Below are 25,170 nucleotides of genomic sequence, written 5' to 3' on the forward strand. Positions count from 1 at the left end.
TCACTGGAGAGTTTATCCCCATCCCAGTAAAACTGGTAACACTACCTCCCATCTAGGTTCATAGCCAGGAGGATAAGAAGCAGATATGAAGGACCAAGTAGAGTAGTCATAGAAGATGGCAACATTATATATATAAAACCTTAGCTCCCTTCTGGTCCAAGATCCCATGATTCATTCCTAGCTGCTTCCATCAGAGCAGTTCTTGAAAGGCAAAAAAGATATACGTCGACCACTGTGAAGGCCAATAGAGTTTAAGTCTGAGGCTTCTGAAGAAAAAGGATATAAATGGCATCAGGAAGGAGGGACACAGGGAAGGTGAGAGCTCAGTGGGAACTGGGCAGAGGAGCTGCCATAGCAGGGGCAAGAAACTCACAGGAGTCAGGCCAACACAGGGAAGAAAGGCAAATCCTGAGAGGAGCTGGGTGCCTGTCTCAAGGAGGTCAGCAATGTCAGGCTAAAAAATCACAGATTTTCTCCATAGTTAACAAACCATTGGAAGAGTCATGAGGGAGATAAGAACCCAAGAATCAGTCATGTTTTAGTGGGGGAAAAACAAAGTCAAGGTGGCAGAAATATACAATATGTATTAGTTAAAAAGAGGTAAGGTGTTCACTCACTCTAACATCCTAAATTGGGCTTCCCTGGTGGCTGGATGGTAAAGAATCTGCCTGCCAATGCAGGAGACCTGTGTTCGATCCCTGGCCAGGAAGATCCTCTGGAGGAGGGAGTGACTAGCCACTCCAGTATTGTTGCCTGGAAAATCCTATGGATAGAGCCTGGCGGGCTACAATGCATGGGATCACAGTCAGACATGACTGAATGGCTAACTCTTGACGTCCTAAATCAGAAACACTGATCTGTAATATGGCTTCACAGCAGCAGCTGAGAACATCCTGGAGAAGTTACAAAGTTCTGTTGATTGTGCCTTCTGTAACTGGCTGCATGGTGGGTGGTACAGGGTGGCCAGAGACAGTATTTGTGGAGGGAAGGGTAACGGACCCTCTCCCCCAATTCCCCAGAACCTGTGTATATGCTGTTACCTTACATGGCAAAAGGGACTTTGCAGATGTGATTAAGGGTACAGCCCTTAAGATGGAGAGGGTATTTTGGATGACTCAGGTGGGCCCTATCAAATCATTTAAATCCTAGGAGCAGAGAAAGTTCCCAGCTGCATTTCAAGTGATGTGACTACAGAATGGTCAAAAAGATGTGACGTGAGAACTGGGTTTGAGGGCTTAAAAGATGAAGGAAGGGGGCCACGAGCCAACAGATGATGTCACCTCCAGGCGCTGGGAACCACTCTCACCCTACAGCCATCAAGAGGGACCTTAGTCCTACAACCACAAGGAACTGAATTCTGCTGACAACCTGAGAGAGTAAGAAACGGGTTCTCCCCTAGGGCTTCCAGGAAGGAAGGTAGCCTGCTGACGCTTTGATTTTAATCCAGTGAGACCCACACCACATTTCTGACCTACAGAATCAGAGGATAACAAATGTGCTTCTTTTAAGCTACTAAGACTGCAGTAGTTTGTTATGACAGCAGTTAAAAACTAATACAGTACCAAAAATTCAGAACTTTTTGGTAGGGAAGAAGGGAACACACCATGAATTTTAGGAATGAAAGACATTCCAGTGAATCTACATGGCTGTTTAACAGCTAGAAATTAGAACTGGCTCTCCAAAGAGGCATCTCTGGCTGGTACTGTTCAACTGCCGAAAGCAGAAATCCTAGGACTGGAGGAAAATAAGGATCCAAGAATTGAAAAGAAATATGGGGGAGATCAGGGAAGAAGCTCTCAGGTAGTAAACAGCATCACAAAAGTCAAGAATACAAAGAATTAATGAGAGAGGAAACCATCTTAACTGAGGAATGGCTGGACACCTGGTGCAACAGCTAAGCTAAGGTGGCAGCAAAGAGAACAGGCCCAGATGAGTATACAAGAAGCCAGGCGAATAGGAAGGCTGGAATGATGCGCAGGCATGGGCTGCTGTATTAGTATCTGCCTTCGAATCAGGTTTGCAAGTTGGTAATTCATTAATAAGGTATGTTCCCCACCCCCCCAATAATGGAAGTGAAACATACAGCTGCCACGTGATAAGCAGGGAAGCAGGTTTCTGGGCAGGTGCTGCTCTGCCACGTTTACCTCTTTCAGCTCAGTCTTCACAGTGCCCTGGTGTGGTGGGCACCTCTGTCCCATTTTATTGATAAAGCATCAGGAGGTTAGGCTACTGGGTCATATAGCTGGCAAGTGGGCAGGGTGGGCTTAGAACCCCAGGAGTCTGCACGTCTAAAATCCTACTTCAGGGGAGAACTAGAAAAGTCAGTTATGCCTTCCGTACCTACTCACGAGCCACAGACTAGTTAAGAACTTGAAGACCCAGTCTAATCCAATCAGAGTGGTTAGCAGATAGGAAAGCTGTCATAATTACAAAGGCTGAGTCAGATTTGTGTGAGGAGGTGTCTAGTATTAGTATGTCAATTCAGGCTTCACTGAAGGTGAAAGTCTAGCAAGCAAGAATCTGACTCTACTGGATTCTAAGCTGCAGATGCAATCAATGAGGCAAATATGCTTGGACGACAAGTGATCATCAACTCCAGACTGCAGAGGCAGCATGAGGGGTACATTGACAGAATTTAACCCCTTCTCATCGCAGGGAAAAGGGGACTGTCTTTCTGAGCAGTCTTGGGAATGAATGGACAGTAGCCACCATGCGGAAGGGGTTAGGTGCAGCCCAGCCTCACACTGGTAGCTCTGCATGGTCTCAGGCCCTAAGAACCTAAAAGATAACCTGAATGGCTTGCAAGGAAAAGAAGGGTACAGGACAAGTCAGGCAAGGGGACGGCAGTCCTGGACTTCAAGTCATCACGTGGCGTATGGGGCAGGAAAACCTCCAGCTCCAATTTATATCTTAAGAGGATAAGTTTCCTTAGAGAAAAAAGACCAAATGGCAACAGAAAGACAAGTGGGAAGACTAATGCTTTTTCTACACAAAAGATGGTGGCTTGGAGAGTAAGAAAAATCAAGTGGAAAAATGTGGCTTGTCCTGAAAGGCCTGATTTTTAGAAGACTTAGGACGTGTGCGTGCTAAGTTGCTTCAGTCGTGTCCGACTCTTTATGATCCCATGGACTGTAGCCCACCAGGCTTCTCTGTCCATGGGGTTCTCCAGGCAGGAACACTGGAGTGGGTTGTCATTTCCTTCTCCAGGGGACCGTCCCAATCCAGGGATTGAATCCGCATCTCTTATGTCTCCTGCATTAGCAGGCACATTCTTTACCACGAGCACCACCTGGGAAGCCCTGAACTTAATTTTTACACTTAGTTATACTTAAAAAACTCAAACACTGGACTTGCCTGGTGGTGCAGTGGATAAGAATCTGCCTGCCAATGCAGGGACACAGGCTCCATCCTCGCTCTGGGAAGATTCTACGCGCTGCAGGGCAACTAAGCCCGTGCGCCACAACCACTAAGCGTGTGCCGTGAAGCCTGAGAGCTGCTGCTGAAGCTCACGCGCCTAGGGCCTGTGCTTCCAAAGAAAAGCCACAATGAGAAGCCTGCACATGACAGCAAAGAGTAGCCCCTGCTTGCGGCAACCAGGGAAGGCCCACGCACAGCAACAAAGACCCAGTGCAGCCATAAATAGATTTACAAATACCTAAGCATTAAAACGGACATGAGTCTGAGTGAACTCCAGGAGTTGGTGATGGACAGGGAGGCCTGGCGTGCTGCGATTCATGGGGTCGCAAAGAGTCAGACATGACTGAGCGACTGAACTGAACTGAACTGAAACATTAAGAACATTTTCTAGTACCATTATATAGCTAATGTAATGGTATGAGTCTTAAAAGAAGCTGCCATATAAACACAAGTTAGCATAAGTGACAAGAATTCCTCAGTGAGGACTAGGCCTAAATTTTGTTCCTATTCTACTAGATTTAGTATAATCCATAACATGAGGTACCTAATTTTCATGAATCAAAAAGTTATATCTCCATCTACAAGGTGGTATAAGGGAACATTTTAAAGGGAATATTGAATGCCATGTTTACATCTGTATTTTCGAAGCTAAAATTCAAAATTTAAGAAAAGCTGTTGAGAGGGTCACAAAAAGTGACAATGTCAGCGGTCTGAGGCAGAAACCTAAGCCTACACTGGACTTCCCTAGTGGTTCAGGGGTTAAGATTCCATGTTCCCAATGCAGAGGGCATGGGTTTGATCCCTGGTCAGGGATGGATCCCACATGCCGTAAGGTGTAGTCAAAAGATAACCCAAAACGAAAAAAAAAAACCCAAAACCAGACTCTATACCTAATAGGTAATTCTAGTTCAAGGTAATATGGAACCTAGGGTGAATGATGGATTGATGGATTGTAACACTCACCTAAGAACATTCAAATTCAGCTAAACAGAACGCTTGCTCTGGCCCAATAAAACCCCTCACAGAAGGGAAAGGTTTTGCCAAGCAGCAGATCTTAGCAGAAATCTTTGCTTCCTTACAGTTAATTACTGGGGCAACCACTCTTGAGAACAGTTGAGGATTAAGTGAGATCATGTAAAGTGTTCCATACAATTAGCAGAACTGAAAAAAAGCAAGTTAGATTAGTCAAGAATGCTAACATGGGGGCCTTTATGTGCCAGGCATATTCTCATTTAATCCAATACCAGTTTAAAGCCCATGTTAACTGTCCAAGTCCACAGACGCGACCTGTTTATGAAACTTGCCCAAGGTCATGGATGGCTCAGTGGAGGCAGCACTCTCACCATCCAGGTAAAGAAGGCTGGGCCCAATATCCCTGTCCTGGGTCTAAAATGAAGCGAGGCACTTTCATAAATCCATTTCCACTTCAAGTCATGTTTTATCTTGGTGGAGATGTATAGGGATTCTTTAGCAAGGCACATCACCCTCTAACTGTGGCTAAGAAGTGGTCTGACACCTGGGAGGAAGATCCAAATACCCTCTATCACCTACTTTCCACCTTTCAAAAGCCCAAATCAGAACTGGTCTGGCACAACTATAGGAAACAAGCAAAGGGAAATAGGAAAATGGCTAAATCAGGTTCACAAATCTGGTTGGAAGCATTCAGGGCTGGTTCCCACATTGTTCTAAGTGAGGTCTGCAAGTTTCCAAGAGTGAAACTGATGCCCTTCACCAGCAAGAAGCCTAGGGTGCACAATGGTCTTGCCTGAAGATCCATGTGCACAGAGTAGCTGTAGCTGCGTCCCCAATATTAGCTGCTGCCCCCCTCTCTCCCCTCCCCACACATGCACATACACACGCACACATACACAAGGAAACCAGCCAGTTCTCCCTAGCAAGGCTTCCTTGATGCCCACGGCTCAGATTTACTGGAAGAAACCACTCAGTTTTCACGCTGCCCAGCTCTAGCCCTCACTGAAGGATAAGGGGTCCTTCCAGAATGCGACTACCGTATGAAGTGATGGAGGGAGCCCCCCAAGGAAGACAGGGCTCGCAAACCTGAGCCGGCCGCGCCTGGGCCCCGACCGGCGGCGGCGGCATCTGTCTCTGGAGGCTGCCATCGGGATGCTTGGCGTGGGACGCCGAGAGAATCCCCCCAAATACCCACGGGGACCAGGCCAGCCCAACCCCCTCGAGTGGACCGGGCACCGGAAGTGGAGGCCGAAGTGCCCGGGCCGAGGGGTATCCCGAGGCCGCAGGCTCCCCACTTCCTGCGCGACCAGGCTGGCGGCAGGAGCTGGGCCCGAGGCTGCTCCGGGAAGGGGCTCTCCAAGGAAAACCCAAAGCTTGCCCTACTTTGAGGTCAGAAGAGACCCCAAGTTTCTAGTCACCAGGGAACGGGGAGGGGGGCATTGGCCCATTTTGGCGCCAAACGGCCAGGGGCGCGCGCGACCGGAAGTGCCACCCTGCCCGCGCCAACTGCCGCCGCGCGCCGAGCCAGCCCACGCATGCGCGCCCGTCTGTCAGCGGCGGCCACGGGCTACCCCGAGGGGAAATGACCCCCACCCCCACCGCCGTGCCACCCACCCAGGTTCCCGGTTCCCCGCGGCACCTACCGCCTGCGGACATCGTCAGGCAGTGAGAAGGCCCGGGAGGCCAGCGCAGGCACCCGCGCCGGGGCGGTACGGGCAGGCATCTTGGAAGGTGCAGCAGAGGCGGCAGCAGCACAGGCAACCCTGGCTTTTCGCGCGGAAACCGACGGGGAGGGGCCGCGAGCGGAGGCGGCGCGTACCATCCCGGCCCAGGCGTGGGGGAAGTCGGGCCGTACCACACAGAGAGAGGCTGAACCATGAGTGGGCGGAGGCAGTGGAATGGGCTCCGCACAGGGGTCGCGCATGCGCGAGGGAGGAGCGCACCCCTGCGCGGAGCAGTGGATTTGTCCAAGCTCCTCCATTTGCTGCCAGCCTTGCCTGAGACATTCATTCATTCATTCTTTACCCGCTTGCTAGGGATAGAACGAGGAACATCCCCAGGGCATTATACCCTGTGGGCTCTAAAGTTCAAGTACTCATTTCCAATCCCACCTACACTATATTTGCTCACTATAACGACCTTGGGCAGGTCACTTGGACCCAGCCTCAGTTTCCTCATCTGTGAAAAGGAGCTAACAGAACTTACTCCAGAAAGTGTTGAGGATGCACGAAGTATCTCGCAGTGTAGAGAGACCTGGGCCACTTCCACAGCCTGTGTACTTAAAGAAGCATCAGAACTCGGGCAAGGATAGTCTCTTCAACACATGGTGCTGAGAAACCATATCTACACGCCAAGGAAGGAAGGAACGTCGCTCAGTCGTGTCCGACTCTTTGCGACCCCGTGGACTGTAGCCTACCAGGCTCCTCTGTCCATGGGATTTTCCAGGCAATAATACTGGAGTGGATTGCCATTTCCTTCTCCAGTACACGCCAAAGATACCCAGAATGCGAATATCTACCTGCGAAAGGATGAAATTGGACCCTTACCGTACACTACATATAAGAGTTAACTCAAAAGATGGATTAAAGACCTAAACCTAAAACTGTGGCACTTCTAAAAGAAAGTGTGTGTGTGGTGGAGGAGGGGGCAGCTTCACAACACTGGGCTTGGTAATAATATCTTGAAAATGACACCAAAACCACAGGTCACAAAAACTAAGACAAATGGGACTATGTTAAAGTGAACTCATGAACAGCAATGGAATCAAAGTGAAAAAGCAACCAATATAATGAGAGAAAAATGTAGGCAACCCATGTATCTGATAAGGGCTTAATAGCTAGAATATATGAAGAATTCCTACAACTCAAAGATAATTAGAAAACAGACAGGGGACTTGAATAGAAAGTTGCATAAAGTAGATACAGATGGACAAATGTATATGAAAAGAGGTTCAGTATAACCAATCAGGGAAATGCAAATGAAAACCACAATGAGATCACCTCACATGCTTTAGGATGGCCAGTATCAAAACAAAAAGTATCGATTAGAACATGGAAATTAGAACCCCCTTGCACTGTCAGTGGGGATTTAGAATACTGCAGCTGCTATAGAAAAGTGTGGAGGCTCCTCAAAAAACTAAAAATAGAATTATATGAACAGCAACCCCATTTCTAGATAAATATTCAAAAGAATAGGAAATACGATCTCAGAAAAATTTGCACACCCATCTTCTTAGTAGCAGTATTCACAATAGCCAAGAGGTGGAGGCAACCCAAAGGACAGGATAGATGAATGGATAAAGAAAATGTGGCATATACATTATGGATGTATTAAATGGATTATTCAGCCTAAAAAAAAAAAAAAAGCAATCCTGCCCTTTTACAACAGCCTGGGTGAAACTTGAGGTCATTATGCTAAGTGAAATAAGCTAGTCACAAAAAGACACACTGTGTGATTCCACTTAGAGGCATCTGACTTAGTCACCTCATAGAGAAAGAACAATGGTGGTTGCCAGGGGCTGGGAGGAAGAGGAAAGTTGTTCAATAGGAATAGAGTTTCAGTTTCACAAGATGAAAGTTTGAGATCTGCTGCAGAACAATGTGCATATAGTTAGTAATGTACTATATACTTAAAAACAATTAAGATGATAAATGCTATGGTTTTTTTATCCCAATAAAGAAATAAATCATCAATAGGATAGGACTACATTTTTTTTTAAAGTACTTTATCTGCCACAACGTAAGCATCAGAATGGAGTTCCAGGTTACAGTATACATTGACATTTTTGTATTATGCACTTTACAAGTGAATGTATTTGTAAACATGCACATAAACTAAGTTCCCCCAGCAACTGGTGGAGAGCTTCCAGAAGTGGACCTCAGACCCTCTGGTCGCCATGGGTTACCCACTGCAGGTCAGGATCCAGGAGAACTGAAATATTAGGAATAAAACTAATAGCTATTAATTGAATATTTAATCAGTACTTCCTTACTTACTGTACCAGGATCTTTAGGAGTTATTTAGCCCTTAACAGGCTTCCCTGGTGGCTCAGATGGTAAGAATCCACCTGTAATGCAGGAGACCTGGGTTCGATCCCTGGGTCAGAAAGATCCCCTGGAGAAGGGAATGGCTACCCATTCCAGTATTCTTGCCTGGAGAATCCCATGGACAGAGAAGCCCAGTGGGCTGCAGTCCATGGGGTCTCAACGAGTCAGACATGACTGACCGATTAACACACACTCAGTCCTTAACCACCACAAAGGGAGGTTTCAAGATCCCTCCCCCCTCCATTTCCCATGGCCCAGGAGATTCATCACAAAGGAGGCTGGCTTACCCAAGATTACAGGCTCAGTAAGCAGGAAGAACTATCAATCCAGGTGTCTTTAACTCCAAAGCCTGATGTGTAGACCTGTCAAAAGCCAGCATCTGGGTCCCTAACCCAGCTTAGGAAAGGGGGCGCTCATGGGATGGGGTAGGGAGGGGAAAGAGATAGATGAGCAGTCCTGCTGTTCAAGGGCCTCAGCTCACAGGAGAGCAGCTGCATTTATTGGAACTTCCCTCTCAGGTAGATTCTCTTTGTAATCCCTTTGCCAAGGGATAATTCGACCCATTCTACAGATGGGCCAAGGGCTCAGGGACAAAGGCTGGCTGAGGTTCCTGGTGGCTCAGATGGTAAAGAATCTGCCTGCAAGGCATGAAAGCTGGGTTCAATCCCTGGGTTGGGAAGATCCTCTGGAGAAGGAAATGGCAACCCAATACAGTATTTTTGCCTGGAAATCCCATGGACAGAGGAACCTGGTGGGCTGCAGTCCATGGGTTGCAAAGAGCTAGACACAACTGAGCAAATAACACTTTCACTTTCACCCAGCAAGTTGGTGTCAAAGCTGCACCTTAGCCCAGCTGATCTGTTCATGTTGCTCAGAAGAAACCAGCCAGGCACCATCTCTTAATTCCTCTCCTCCCCTCACCTGCTGGAGGTGAGAAATTTGTTGCTTCTTCCTCTGAAATACACAATCTCTCAGCCCATTGTATCCAGAGGGCATTTTCAAACACTTTTAATGCCCTTTTCTTTCCCACTAGAATCTTACAGAACTTTCTACTGCCCTTGAAATAAAATGTAAGCATTTAACTACCTTTACAAGGCCCTGGAAAAGGAAATGGCAACCCACTCCCGTATTCTTGCCTGGGAAATCCCAGGGACGGAGAAGCCTGGCGGGCTACAGTCCATGGGGTGATAAGAGTCAGACACGACTTAATGACTGAAACACCACCACCACCGCAAAGTCCTGCCATGATGCAACTCATTTCCACCCACCTCAATGAGCCCCAGCTTCTCTGACCCACTTTTAGTCTTTCAAGCTCTCAAGTGCCAGTGCCCCAGGGCCTTTGCTTTCAATGTCAATGCTGCCCAGGCTACTCTTCTGGAAGATCTACCGCTCAAAAGTTGCTGCTACCCACAGGATCCCCCAACCTGTCCACTCATCTGGAAACAACCCCTCACCTCCGCCTCTCTGTTCTATCTTCCTGTGGCTTCGTGGAACTTAGCACTGTCACTGACTCTTATTTCTGTCTGTCATAGTCTTTCTGTTCCACTAGAGTGGAGCAAAGGTTGACAACTTTACTATGAAAAATCAGATAGTATTTTAGGTTCTGCAGGCCATATGTTCAGTCAACTCAACGCTGCCTTTCTAGCATAGAAGTAGCCATAGACATACACAAATGACTAGCTATGGCTGTATTCCAATAAAACTTTATTTACATTTTAAAAAAACTTAATTTCTAACAACTTGCTGGGCCAGGTTTAGCCCATGGGACTTAGCAAGCCAACCCCTGCAAAAATCATGAGCTCCAGGACTTCCCTTGTGGTCCAGTGGTTAAGAATCCACCTGCCAATGCAGGGGACGCCATTTTGATCCCTGGTCTGGGAAGATTCCAGTGCTATGGGAAAACTAAGCCAGGGCACCACAACTACTGAAGGCTGCACGCCCTAGAGTGCATGCTCTACAAGAGAATCCACTGCAACGAGAAGCCTGAGCAGTGCAACTAGAGAGTACTCCTGGCTTGCTGCAGCTAGAGAAGGCCGACATGCAGCAAGGAAGACCCAGGACAGCCCCAAAGAAACTGAATCAATTTTTTTTTTTTTTTAAGAAAAGACTGATCTCCAGAGGGCAAGGATTTGGTGGTCTGCCTCGTTCACAGCTGGCTCTCCAACGGCTCACTCAGTTGGAATCCAAATATCCTTTGAATATATACGACATGGGGGCTACCATGTGGGAGGTGCCTGATGCAAATGTTGGTAGGTATAGAGTGGTTTTCTCCCCTGCCCCCCGCCACAACACTATGATTTCCATTTCACAAACTCAGAAACTGTAGTCCAAATCAGATCAGTTGCAAACCCAGGTTCTGTCTACAGTCCCTGAAGCACCTGCTTTGCTCGACTCACCTGACCGGTGAAATGTTGGCCAAGGTCAGGGGAAAGGGCTACACATGGCTTCCAGAGTGACTGGCTCGGCCACCAGACTCCTTCCCTGCAGAAGATTTTTCCCCAGCCGTGGATAGGAATCCGCCTGCCAATGCAGGGGAGGTGGGTTCAGTCCCTGCTCCAGGAAGATTCCACATGCCTCAGAGCAACCAAGCCCATGTGCCACAACTACTGAGCCCGTGGGCTGCAACTGCTGAAGCCCATGCGCCTAGAGCCCGTGCTGTGCACCAAGAGAAGCCACCGCAATGAGAAGCCCGCACACTCTGATGAAGAGCAGTCCCCACTCTCCACACTCGAGAAAGCCCCCGTGTACAAAGACCCAGTGTAACCAAAAAAAAATTTTTAAGATTTTCCCCACCTCCCCAGTTCCTGGGCCACATTCTTGCCTCCAGCTGGAGGGCCACACTCCAGAGGCCAGGAGAGTCCTGGGGGTCAGCCCAACTGAGGTCTCGGCAGCCCAGAGCACAGGGCTGGTGGAGGGATGGCTACATGTCCTGAGCCATGGTCAATCAGAAGGCCGAAGCTGAGTCACGCCGCATGCTGGGGAATTAGTCACAGCCATTGAGCTCTTACTTGATGCCAGCCCAGCAAAGGCCCCGGGAGCAGCACTCAAGGCTTGCACAGGGACACTTTGCCGCTCCCAGCCCCAGGCAGGTGGTCCAGCAGGAAGACCACCAGGACAGAGCCTCGCAAACTCTCTAGGCTCAAGTGACCGGAAATCGGATCTTGGGAAACCAATGGTGAATAGTGCTGGGCAGACCCGTCTGCTCCTCTGCAGGGCCTTTGAGCAGGCTGAGGGCTTTCTGTTTAGGCTTGCCACCACGCCTGGCCAGGTTTTCCTTCAAACAGCCCCTGAGTCAGTTAGCTGATCTGCCCCTCCAGGGCCACTGGCCCGACTCAAGTCATTCCTGCCCGCTCTCCTGGACGCCTGCCTGGTCTCCTTCCCGGGCTGCCCTTCAGCCCTTCTGCCACCTACTCTCCACAAGGGAGTGTGAAGTTTCTAGATCTGAGGGGCTTCCCTGGTAGCTTAGTGGTGAGGAACCTGCCTGCCAATGCAGGAGACACGGGTTCGATCCCTGGTCCGGGAAGATCTCACATGCCAAGGAGCAACTAAGCCACAACTACTGAGCCTATGCTCTAGAGCCCAGGAACCACAACTATTGCACCCATGAACCAGAATTACTGAAACCTTCATGTCCTAGAGTTCATCCTCCACAAGAGAAGCTGCCGCAATGCGAACTCTGTGCACCCCAACTAGAGTAGCCCCCCAGTCGCCACAACAAGAGAAAAACCCACTCAGTAATGAAGACCCAGCACAGCCAAAAATAAATAAAATTATTATTTTTAATCTAGATCTGATCTTATCACGTCCTCTCTACCCTACTGAAGACACCTGAATGGCTTCCCAGGGCTCTTAGGATAAACCCAACCTCTACAGGCCTAGCTCCAACCACATCAGCTTTTGCCGCTCATCCCTTGGTTCACCCAGCTGAGCTACATCCTAAAGGCTCCCCACTCCTTCCTGTCTAAAAGCTGTGGAAGCCCACCTCCTATAGGGCCCTCCAACATTCCTTGCCTCTCAGTACTCACACCCTTCTGGAATCCTCTCCAAGAATGAACCGGGGCCAGTCTCTACGGCCAGGAGAGTGTGGTGGAAGTGAAGGTGCAGGACTTCTGAGTTGTTGTTGTCATTTAGTCACTCAGTCCTGTCCGACTCTTTGTGGCCCCATGGACTGCAGCACACCAGGCCTCCCTGTCCTTCACTATCTCTCAGAGTTTGCCCAAGTTCATGTCCATTGAGTCAGTGATGCTTTCCAACCATCTCATCCTCTGCTGCCCCTTTCTCCTTTTGCTCTTAATCTTTCCCAGCATCAGGGTCTTTTCCAATGACTTGGCTCGTCACATCAGGTGGCCAAAGTATTGGAGCTTCAGCTTCAGCATCAGTCCTTCCAAGGAGTATTCAGGATTGATTTCCTTTAGGATTGACTGATTTTATCTCCTTGCAGTCCAATGAACTCTCAAGAGTCTTCTCCAGCACCACAGTTTGAAAGCATCACTTCTTCAGCTCTCAGCCTTCTGTATGGTCCAACTCTCACATCCGTACATGACTACTGAAAGGAACATAGCTTTGACTATATGTGAGAACTGCATGAACAGTATAAAAAGGACTTCTGAGTCTAGACCACAAAAGCCACCTTGTTCTCTTGGGGGAAGCCAGCCATCATGTCATGAGGATGCTCAAGCAGCTTTGTGGGGAGGCCGTGGGAAGAGGAACCAGTTTGTCAGCCAGGTGAGTGAGCCACTTTGAAAGTGATTCCTCCAGCCCCAGTCAAGCCTTCAGATGATTGTAACCCCAGCGAATATCTGACTGTATTCTCTGAGACACCTCAAGCTGGAACCGTTCACTTTGCTGCTTTCTGATCCCCAGCCTATTGAAACCATAGAGTAATCACACATGGCTGGTAATGTTCTAAGCCACTAGAACATTTTTTGTTATCCAGCCATAAAAAAATATTGTAAGGTTTCAGAACTTGCTGTCGTTTTAGCCTGCTGCTCCATGTGTTCACTTCTCCTGCTTAGAGAATCATTAGTCATTCTTTCTATTTTGACTCACCCATCACTTCCTTCCAGGAGCCTTTCCTGACCTCCCCCAAGACTATCAGATGTCTTGACAGGCTTTTTTTTTTTTTTAAGTTTCATTTTTTTTCTTAAGTCTTTCTTGAATTTGTTACAATACTGCTTCTGTTTTATGTTTTAGTGTTATGGCCACAAGTCATGTGGGATCTTAGTTCCCCAACCGGGGATCAAACTTGCACTCCCTTGCAATGAAAGGCAAAGTCTTAATCACTGGACCACCAGGGAAGTCCCAATAGGCTTTTTAAAAAATAAATTTATATTGGAGGATAATTGTTTTACAATATTGTATTGGTTTCTGCCATACATCAACATGAATTAGTCATAGGTATATATATGTATCTTTCCTCTTGAATCTCCCTTCCACCTTCCACGCCATCCCAACCATCTAGGTTGTCACAGAGCACTGTGTTTGAGCTCCCTGAGACATACAGCAAATTCCCACTGGCTATCTAATTTTACATATGGTAATGTAGTCATTGCTACTCTCTCAGTGCACCCCCCGCCCCGCTCTCCTTTCCCATACTGTGTCTACAAGTCTGTTCTTTATGTCTGTGTCTCCATTAGTGAAAGTGAAGTCACTCAGTCGTGTCTGACTCTTTGCGACCCCGTGGACTGTAGCCTAACAGGCTCCTCCGTCCATGGGATTTTCCAGGCAAGAATACTGGAGTGGGGTGCAATTGCCTTCTCCAGGGGATCTTCCCCACCCAGGGATTGAAACCAGATCTCCCGCATTGTAGGCAGACGCTTTACTGTCTGAGCCACCAGGGAAGTCCTTTGTCTCCATTTCTGCCCTGCAAATAGATTCAACAGTACCATCTTCCTAGATTAGAGCACTAGGCAGAACGCACATCGTGTCAACACCCGCCACAGGCCTTGGAGTTGATAGGCTCTTTCTTCCACAGCCTATGCCTCAGCTGGTGATCACACATTTTGGGGTGATAGCTTTTTGCCATCATCTAACAAAGTGTCCAAGATGAAGTTGGCACAGAACAAAGACTCGAGGAGCCCTGCCTGAGTAAGGGCATGCTGGCTCTCCCTCTATATTAAATGCTCAGTCTGCAAATATTCACCGGAACAAAGGCAGACACCCTTTTATTCAGCTATTCTACTTCCAGGAATTCCTCCTAAAATGTACTCACAAACATACACAAAATGAGAAGTGAGAGATTCGCTGGCAGCCAGTTGTTAGGACTTGGCCCTCTCAGTGCCAGTGTCCCAGGTTTGAGCTCTGATCAGAGAACTATGATCTCAAAAACCTTGAGGTACAGAAAAAAAAAAGAAGAGAGAGAGAGAGGGAGAGAAATGGATGCAGCCCCCCACTGAGCCTTGTCTTTAGCAATATACTGGGAAGAATCTAAGTGGGGATTAATTTAAAAGAATGGCTTCCCGTTCATCCAGTGACAAACTCCACATTAACAACAACAAAAAAAGGATATTTTTCTACATAATATCCTAAAGACTGTTTTCTTATCTGTAAGTGGAGAGAAAAAAAAAAAGATATGGAGGACAGAACCCTTAGTGTGCTAACAGTTATGTAAAACAGGAAGGAAGGAATTATGTATATTTACTGGTTTACATGTAAAATCTTGGGAAAGAAATAAGATATGAATAAATTTCTTGAGATAAGGGATGCTATCTCTGGAGATAAGGGATGTTAATTAGTAGAGTGGAAGCTACTGGCAGAGGAATTTTTTCTGAATCTTTTAGCCCTTTTGGACTACTGGACCATGTGGCTATATTATTTATGTCAAACAAAAACAACTGGCAGAGCATCGGTGAAAGGATGGTCTTTTTAGTGAATGATGCTGGAATCACTGGGTGACCCTATGGAAGAAAGTGAACCTTGATTCCTACCTCACACCATATACGAAACTCAGTTCCAGATGTCTTGCAGTTCTAAAGTGTTAGTTGCTCAGTTGTGTCTGACTCTTTTTGACCCCATGGACTGTAGCCTGTCAGGCTCCTCTGTCCATGGAAATCTCCAGGCAAGAATACTAGAGTGGGTTGCCATTCCCTTTTCCAGGGGATGTTCCAGACCCAGGGATTAGATCTGGGTCTCCCACATTGTGGTAGATTCTTTACCACCTGAGCCTCCAGGGAAACCCAAATGGGAAAGCAATGTCAAGATAGACACAGAACATCTTTGTGACTTTGGAGTAGGCAAATATTTCTTTTACATAACACAAATCATTTTAATCATAAAGGAAAATATGCTAGGCTGTATTAAGATAACTTTGTTCATCAAATTGTTGTTGTTTAGTTACTAAGTCATGTCCGATGCTTTTGTGACACCCATGAGCTATATAGCCCACCAGGCTCCTCTGTCCGTGGAACTTCGCAGGGAAGAATACTGGAGTGGGTTGCCATTTCCTTCTCCAAGGGATCTTCCCAACCCAGGAATGGAACCCGCATCTCCTGCCTGGCCAGCAGATTCTTTACCACTAAGCCAAACTAAAAGACAAAGCCACAGACATATGTCTGTTAATCAAGGACTTGTGTCTAAAATACAGTCTTCAATAATGAAGAGATTGCTTGTCTTCTTCTTAAGTAAACAAAACAGTTGAACAGGCACTTCACAAAAGAGGATATCCAAATAGCCAGAATGGGAAGCTACTCAGTTTCATTAGTCATCAGGAAAATGCAAAATGAAACCTCAGTGTGACATCAGCTCCCACATACACCCAGGCATGCTAGGGTGGCTAAAATGGAAAAAGAAAAGCTTTTTAGTTTTAGCAAGACCAGAACTCTCCTCTGTTGCTGGGAGAGCCCCAAAGAGAACAGTCACTTTGGAAAATGATTTGGTGATATCTACTAAGGCTAAGCATATTCCTGCCCTCTGACCTAAGTAATTGCACTCCTAGAATGAGCGCTTTGATCCAGGGTATGTCTTTCCAGTTCTGTCACCCACTTAAAGCTTGGGCCTCCATCCTTTCTTCCTTCCAAGACATACAGGGTCCCATCTTGCCTCTCTCAGCCCACCCCAGCACTCCTCAACTGCTCTGGGTCCCATGGTCATCTCTCATTTGCAGCCACCAGTCCCTAAAGAAAAACAGTGCTCAGACCTCTGGGCATCACTCACCTTCTGGAGCACGAAGTGAAAACACACCACATTTGCCCCTGAGCTGCAAAGAAAATCATCCTCACCACACTGAGCAGGGATGAGAATGGAGCCTGCCCTGGCCATTAAATCACATGAAGGCCCTCCTTCCTGGAAATGACCACTAATTAGCCACAACTGCCTCTCCAAAGGCAATCACCAAGTTATTACAAATACCTGGCAAAGTGAGGCATTCCCCCACTCTCCCAGGTGAACCGGACTGACCAGGTAGAAGGAGCTGGAGGGGCAGGCACCCTTCTTCCACCTAAGTACCACTGATGGTTGGAGCCGAATAAGCCTTTATCATGGGAGACTGTCCTGTGCATTGCAGTGTGACTAATGACATCACTGACCTCTACCCACTAAATGCCAGCTCCACCCCCAGGTGGACCAACCAAAAATGTCTCAGACATAGCCAAAGTTCCCGTGGGGGTGTGGAATCACCCTGGATGAAAAGGACCAATTTAGCCCCAGGGAAGTGACAAAGCAATGGTCTTGTCCTTGCCATATTTCCTCTGGGCAATATCTTGGTGCCAGCCCCAGATCAGCATTTTGAAAACTATAAGTCATGAATGGGTCACATAAGGAGGGTTCCAGCATGAAAATGCCGAGACCTGGGCCGTGGAGTTAGATCCTGCAGGCCCTGGTAGGGCCCAGCTAACTGTACTTTTTTCACATCCTCCCTACTTGAGAAGTTTAAGAACAGCAGGTATGTGTGTGTGCTGAGTCGCTTCAGTCGTGTCTGACTCTTTTTGACCCTATGGACTGTAGCTTGCCAGGCTCCTCTGTCCATGGGATTCTCCAGGCAAGAATACGGGGGTGGGTTTCCATGCCCTCTACCAGGAGATCTTCCCAACCCAGGGATCGAACCTGTGTCTCCTGCATTGGCAGGCAGGTTCTTTACCACTAGCACCACCTGGGAAGCCCTTAAGAAGCATTTCCCCAGTTTTATTAAAGTATAATTGACAAATAAAAATTGCATATATTTAAGGTGTACAATGCAATGATGATATATGTATCCTTTATGAAATGATTACCACAATCAGGCTGTTAATGCATTCATCACCTCACTTAGTTACCTTATTTATTTACTTTTTGGTTATACTGCATAGCATGTGGGATCTTAGTTCCTCAACCAGGGAGCCAACCCGCACCCCATGCACTGGAAGCTGAGAGTCTCATCCACTGGCCTGCCAAGGACTGCCCTAGTTACCATTCTGTGTGTGTGTGTGCTGAGAACACTACTGGCCAACTACAGGACACAGAGTCATTAACTATAATCACCACTGTGCATTAATTAGAGCCTCAGAATTTACTCATCTAATAACTTAAAGTTTGAATCCTTTGACCAACATTTCCTCATTATCCTCCAGCCCTCAGTAACCACCGTCCTACTCTCTACTTCTGCGAGTTTGAGCTTTTTTAGATTTCACATGTAAATGAAATCATACAATATTTGTCTTTCTGTGTTCAGCTTATTTCACTTAGTATGCTCATCCATGTTGTTGCAAATGGCAGGATTTCCTTTGTGGCTGAATCATATTCCCTGTGTGTATATGTATGTGTGTGTGATGTTTTCTTTTCTTTTTTCATTTCCTTCTTTCTTTCTTTTTGGCTACACTGTGTGGCCTGTGAGATCTTACTTCCCTGTCCAGGGACTGAACCCATGCCCCTTGCAGTGGAGACATGGACTCCCAGCCACTGGATCACCAAGGAAAGCCATTTATCACGTTTTCTTTATTCATTCATCCACTGATGAATGCTTAGGCTATTTCCACATCTCGGCTACTCTGAGTAATGCAGCAGCGAGCATGTTGGAGCAGGTATTTCTTCAAGATACTGATTTCATTTCCTTTGGATATACCCAGAAGTGAGATTGCTGGATGATATGATAGTTCTATTTTTAATCCTTTGAGGAACCTCCATACTGTTTTCCATAAAGGAAACTTCCTAAATTGTATTATAGATTTGCATTTAGGGCCTGTCTCCCCTACTGGCATGTAAGATCTCTGAGTGTATGTGTGCTCAGTGGTGTCCGACTTTTTACGACCTCAAGTACTGTAGCCCACCTAGCTCCTCTCTCCATGGAATTTTCCAGGCAAGAATACTGGAGTGGGTTGCCATTTCCTACTCCAGGGGATCTTCGCAACCCAGGGATCGAACCTCTGTCTCCCGCATCTCCTGCACTGGCAGGTGGATTCTTTACCATTGCGCCACCTGGGAAGTCCTAAGATCACTGAGGGTAGGAATAAAAGAGGCTTCAATGTGTATTCAAGCCTTCGGAATTCTTTTTGAATAAGCTCATTGAAGTAAAATTTATAGGCCACAAAATGTTCACCCATTTTAAGCGCAGGAACCACTGTTTCCTTAGTAAATTTGCCAAGTTGTACAATTATCATCACAAATCAGTTTTAGAATATTTCCATCACTCCAAGAAGAATCTTCATGCCCGGTTCTAGTTAACCCCCACTCCTGCCTTCAACCCCACGAAACCAGCAATCTACTCTCTGTCTGCACAGGTTTGCCTCTTATGGACGTTTCATACAATGGGCCGTGTGCTGTGCTATGCTTAGTTGCTCAGTCCTGTCCGACTCTGACACCGTGGACTGTAGCCCACCAGGCTTCTCTGTCCATGGGAGTTTCCAAGCAAGAAGGCTGGAGTGGGTGCTATCTTCTCCTCAAGGGGATCTTCCTGACCCAGGAATTGAACCTGAGTCTCTTGCATCGCCTGCATTGCAGGAGAGTTCTTTATCACTGAGCTACCAGGGAAGCCCATAATGCACCATATAATTCATGGTACTTTGTGTCTGACTTCTTTCACTAAGCATAATTATTTTGGGTGCCATTGTATTATTGTGTCAGTATTTTGTTCCTTTTTTATTGTTGAGTTATACTCTATCATATGGGTGAACCACATCGTGTTGATCCATTCATCAGCTGATGGACATTTGAGTTGTTTCCACCCTGGAACTATTATGAAAAATGCTGCTGTATGTATGCGCAGACAAGTCTCTGTAGACACACCTGTTCATTTCTCTTGGGTAGATACCTGGAGTGAAATTTCTAGGCTGCATGGTAAGTTTGAAAGTGAAAGTCACTCAGTCGTGTCCAATTCTTTGTGACCCCATGGACTATACAGTCCATGGAATTCTCCAGGCCAGAATATTGGAGTGGGTAACCTTTCCCTTCTCTGGGGGATCTTCCCAACCCAGGGATCGAACCCAGGTCTCAAGCATTGCAGACGGGTTCTTTACCAGCTGAGCCACAAGGGAAGCCCATAGTAAGTTTAGGTTTGCCTCTCTAAGAAACTGCCAAACTGTTTTCCAAAATGCCAGGGCCATCTTGGATTCAAGGTTAGGATTTTGAACTACAGTTTTACAATGAAACCAGCTAAGACTTGTCAGGTGATTTGCTGAAAGTCTACTTGGGTTGTCAGGTGTTGGAGTTGAGATTCAGATCTGGTTTTTCTTTTTTCTTTTTTTCACTTTAGATAGAGTATGCACTTTTAAAAGTAACACCCAAAATGCCGCCGACAATGAGTCACACCTACCCAACTTCATTTCCCTTTCATACAAATTTCACTATTCTCGGACAAGACACTTCGGGAAAAGTGGTATGTCTGAAAGTGGTACGTCTGATTCAGATGTCTGAATCTGGGGGAGTACATTTGCTTTGTAGACAAAGGAAAAAGATAGCCAGAATGTGAGAATAAGAAGATGGCTAATGAAGTGACAGGTCTAAGCAACAGTCCACAGATTATCAAACCAGTAGGGGACAGTCAAAGGAAAATTTACAAAGGCAGGATCAGGCTGATGGCATGTGAACCCTTGATAGTCCTCAGTAACAGAGAGAGCCAGACTTTATATCCCCCTGGTGAGAGTTTCCAGCACCACTTGGAAAGAATTGAATATCTTTCCGTTTTTGAATTTGACTGGGGACAAAGACAAATGTTAAATGACATAATAAGGAGATGGCATCAGCCAATACCAAACTAGGGAAAACTGTAGAGCAAACAGCCTGGTTTTTTTTGGGGGGGCCCCCACCTCGAAGCACGTGCGGTCTTAGATCTCTCATCAGGGATCAAACTCATGCCACTTACAGTGAAAGTATGGAATCCCAAGTCCCAACAACTGGACCACCAGGGAAATCCCAACCTAACTTCTCATGCAAATGAATTACAAACAAACAAACAAACAAGAAAGAGGGAAAGGAAATCTCGTAAAACAGGGTTAAATAGGTTTCAGTTCAGTTCAGTCACTCAGTCGTGTCCGACTCTTTGCGACTCCATGAATCACAGCATGCCAGGCCTCCTTGTCCATCACCATCTCCCAGAGTTCACTCAAACTCACATCCATGAGTCGGTGATGCCATCGAGCCATTAAATAGGTTTAACCTGGTTTAAACTTATTGTTTAACCAGGTTAGACAAACTTGCTAAGCAGTATTTCAGAAATTCATTAACAAAATGCCATGTGAAGATCTCATTTAGATTGACTCAAACACATCAAAGAAAGAAAGAAGAAAAAAAAAATCTGAAACTGATGCAACATTGTAACTCAATTATACTTCAATTGAAAAAAAAACACCTGATGGGGGAATTTTAACAGACTGATACTTCCGATAAACATGTAAGTATGCTCACAATATTGTGGTTAAGTTTTTTTTTTCAAGTGTTGCTCTTTAAAAAAAAAAAAGATAAAAAGGAGAATACTTACAAATGAAATGGTGTGATATCATCTGGTTTTTCTTAAGAATACCCAGTGAGTATTAATTGATTCAGACAAGAATGGATGCTAAATTAGTAAGTTTGATGAGTAACAGAATTGTTTGCAGTCTCAAAGGACCTCCCCACAAGATACTTAACTTCAAAGGAGGAAATAGTTACTTTAAGGTGGAGAAACTTTGCCCCTATCTCCAGGTGATCAGTTAACATTGTTAGTGATGGAACTAATTGAGAAAGACCTATCAATTCTTTGATATTTCTGCCAAAAAAAAATCCATAACCTGAATCTAATCATGAGAAAACATCAAACTTCTGCTGAAGGACATGCTTCCAGATGACTGACATATATTTTTCCAAAATGTCAGGGTTACAAAAGACAAAGCTTCCGAAACTGTTCTGATTGAAGGTAACTAAAAAGACAAGTGAATACAACAAGCTGGGTTTTTCTTCTGCTATTATCAGTCAGCAGTGGGACAACTGGCAAAATATGATCAAGGTTTGTAGATTTTCTGATTTTGACCATTCTACTGGGTTTTGTAAGAGAATACCTTGTCCTTAGGAAAAGTGAAATATTTAGGTAGAAGTATGTATGAATCGGAGAAGGCGATGGCACCCCACTCCAGCACTCTTGCCTGGAAAATCCTATGGACGGAAGAGCCTGGTAGGCTGCAGTCCATGGGGTCACAAAGAGTCGGACACGACTGAGTGACTTCACTTTCATTTTTCACTTTCATGCATTGGAGAAGGAAATGGCAACCCACTCCAGTATTCTTGCCTGGAGAATCCCAGGGACGGCGGAGCCTCGTGGGCTGCCGTCTATGGGGTCGCACAGAGTCGGACACGACTGAAGCGACTTAGCAGCAGCAGCAGCAGTATGTATGAATAGATGGATACATAGACAGGAGCCTGGACTGAAGTGTAAGTGATCTTTCTTAACCAGGATCAGTTTTCTCTGAAATTCCTGTGCATGAGTGAGAAATCAGTTGCTCTTAGTTACTAATGGATTTCCCTGGTGGTTCAGTGGTAAAGAATCTGCCTGCCAATGCAGGAGACATGGGTTCGATCCCTGGGCTGGGAAAATCCCCTGCAGAAAAAAATAGCAACCCACTCCAGTATCCTTGACTGGAAAATCCCATGTACAGAGAAGATAGGCAGGCTAACGTCTGTGAGATCCCAAAAGAGTGCAGCATGACCTAGCGACTGAATAAGACTGATGTATATTACTCTGCCAGCTGATAAGCTGGTGAGGGACTAGATAGAGGAAGAAGGTGGTCGGAGCAGGCTTCTCTGAGGAGGTGGCATTTGAGCGGAGGCTGGAAGGAGGAGGTGAAGGAAGCATGTGAGTGTTTGGGGGAAATTTATTGACTCTGGCCTGGTCTGTGCCTCTTCCTCCTCCCAACCCCAACAACCTCCTTCCAACTTCCAAACAGCGGTTGTCTCTGAATTGCTGGAGGAAGGGGAATTCCAATGGGGGCAGGTGTGTGTGTGTGTGCACGTGTGGCCACCATCTGTGGCTCACTCTCTGGCCACCATCTGTTCCACTCCTCTCTTCCACTGGCTTTCCTAGCTTTGTGTAGGTGTTGCTGGGCAGAGCTTTGGTTTGAGGGCCTGGGTTCCCCATCAAAACTCCAGATCTATTTTCAAAGGAGCCGCTGGGCCCTGTGCCTGTGGACAAAGAAGGGAGTGTCATCCCGGAGTCCAGTTATGGAGCCACTTTTCAGCTGCATCCCAGCTGGGCATCTCCTGGATCGAGGGGGTGGGGCAGGTGCTGGTGGGGCCTGGCTGCCCACACTCCCCACTCCTTCCATGGCAAAGAGGGGATTGAGGATCCTTTCTCTGGCCCACTGGTGGAACTGGTAGGGTTTGGAGTCAGTCCGTCTGAGTTCAAATCCAGACAGGAACATTTATTACTAAAAAAAAAAAATCCAGCCAGGCACTGTCCCAACCAGCTGTGTGACCCTAAGCCGCTCATTTAAATTCTCTGAATCCTCTTCTCCATAAAAGGAGTTTATCAGTAACTCCTGCCTCCTGAGGATTCTGTCTTCCTGCCTGGAAAGTGCTTGCTGGGGACTTCCCTGGTGGTCCAATGGCTAAGACTCCATGTTCCCAATGCAGGGGGCCCAGGATTCTATCCCTGGTCGGGGAACTAGGTCCTACATGCTACAACTAAGAGTTCACATGCTGCAACGAAAAATCTTGCATGCCACAACAAAGATAGATCTTGCGTGCCACAACTAATACCTGGCATAGCCAAATAAATAATTCAGGGGGAAAAAAAGAAAGTGCATGATGAGGTTGGCCATTCACTTAGGGAACACTGGGCTTTAGAGGGGTAACTGAGTCTGTGTCTCCCAAGACCATCTCTCCAGCTCCCTGGGAGGAATGTGCACTTGGGATGAAGAAGGGGGGCACCCACCACCTGCCAGACTTTCTCTTCAAAGGATGGCACAGCGGTCCTGGGACTAATTAATCACTAGGAGGGGCCAGACAACTGGCCAGGGGTGGGGAGGACGTCAGTATTTACCAGGTTTTCTCAGAAGCCACTGAGATCCTGGCTCTGACAGGGCGAGGGGTAGGGGAACGAATGAACCGGAAGGCTGGAAAAGGATGAGTGGTCTGGATAGCAGCCACCCTCCCTGCCCCCACCCACTCCCAGGGTGCTAATGGGGCAACCACCACCTTAAGCCTCAAAAGACAACCACCACCAGAAAGAGACACTGAACCGTTTATTGGCCTGGGCCTGAGTCTCTGGCAGGAGGGGCATCCGGGGAGCTGTGTAAGGGGAGACAAGCCCCCAACTGGCTCCTTGCCCCCCCAGAGATCCCCTCCCCCAGCCTTTGCAGTCACAAGAAATCACTTTCAGGCATGAGGGTTCCTTCCCCCCACCCCCAGGTGAGCTGCACCCCAGCTCTCCAGTGGGGAGATAAGCCAGCAATGACACAGGGGTTGGTGCAGGGACCAGACCCCTCTTTGGCAGCTTCAATACAGACAAGAGGAGACAAAATAGCATGCATCCTGGGAGACATGGCGAGGGGAGGGGACCACAGATATTACATACACACACACACACACAGACACTGACAGACGCGCATAAATACATGTTTGTACCGCAATATCCCTTCCCTCCATCCACAGAATTTAGCAAAGTCCTTCTGGAGTGGGTTAAAAGAGGGTATCCCACCATTGTCCTTGGTACCCCCACCCCCTGTGCTCCATCTGATGTAGCTGGAAAGCAGGCACAGGATGCTCAAGGCTGTCCTGCCTTAGATTGGGTACCTTGGCTGGGTCTGGGAGTGGAGCTTGAGGGAGGGTGGTTATTTTACAGGGGGCTAGAGGTCTGGTGTCAACAGCTCCCCTAGGACTTTCTCCTATTCCACCCTGCCCCACTGGGAGAGCCCTCCTCAGGCCCCCAGACCAGTTTTCCCAGCCCTGGGTGACTCCTCTGAGCCCCCAGTAGTGCAATCTGGCCAATGAGGTCTGAGAATAGGGGTTAGTCCCCCCCACCCCCCACGTGGTTTCCTGGCATCTCACTTGTAGAATGAGAAGAAAAGACAGGGAAGAAGTTGCCAGAGTGGCAGCTGGTGACATTTGGGGAAGCTGTGGATTTGAGGCCAGGAACTGTTAGCCCCAGGGCTGCCCAGAAAGGTCAAAGAGGAGGTCTCCAGCCCCTCGGGACACAGTGGTTCCAGGGAGTAGGCTCCGAGGTGACCAGAAGAAGGTGGCAAGGGGGGATGGTAAATTCAGAGAGGGGAGTCAGAAACAGGGCGGAGGGTCAGGCGCTGTGAAACGCTGACATCCTTCAGACGGGGTTGGAAATGGCCTCTATGCTGTGTTCCATTTGAGC

General features: G+C 47.2%; 1 protein-coding gene across 1 annotated transcript in view; it reads right to left on the reverse strand.

Moving 5' to 3' along the window:
- Window positions 1-6,112, reverse strand: part of DNMT1 (DNA methyltransferase 1) — a 43,408-nt gene extending 37,296 nt beyond the window's left edge. Inside the window, exon 1 of the mRNA XM_052642573.1 lies at window positions 6,033-6,112. Coding sequence (XP_052498533.1) covers window positions 6,033-6,112 — 80 coding nt within the window. The remainder of the gene's footprint in view (window positions 1-6,032) is intronic.
- Window positions 6,113-25,170: the final 19,058 nt, after the last annotated feature.

This window comes from Budorcas taxicolor, chromosome 7, assembly GCF_023091745.1.
Source record: "Budorcas taxicolor isolate Tak-1 chromosome 7, Takin1.1, whole genome shotgun sequence".
Classification (NCBI taxonomy): domain Eukaryota; kingdom Metazoa; phylum Chordata; class Mammalia; order Artiodactyla; family Bovidae; genus Budorcas; species Budorcas taxicolor.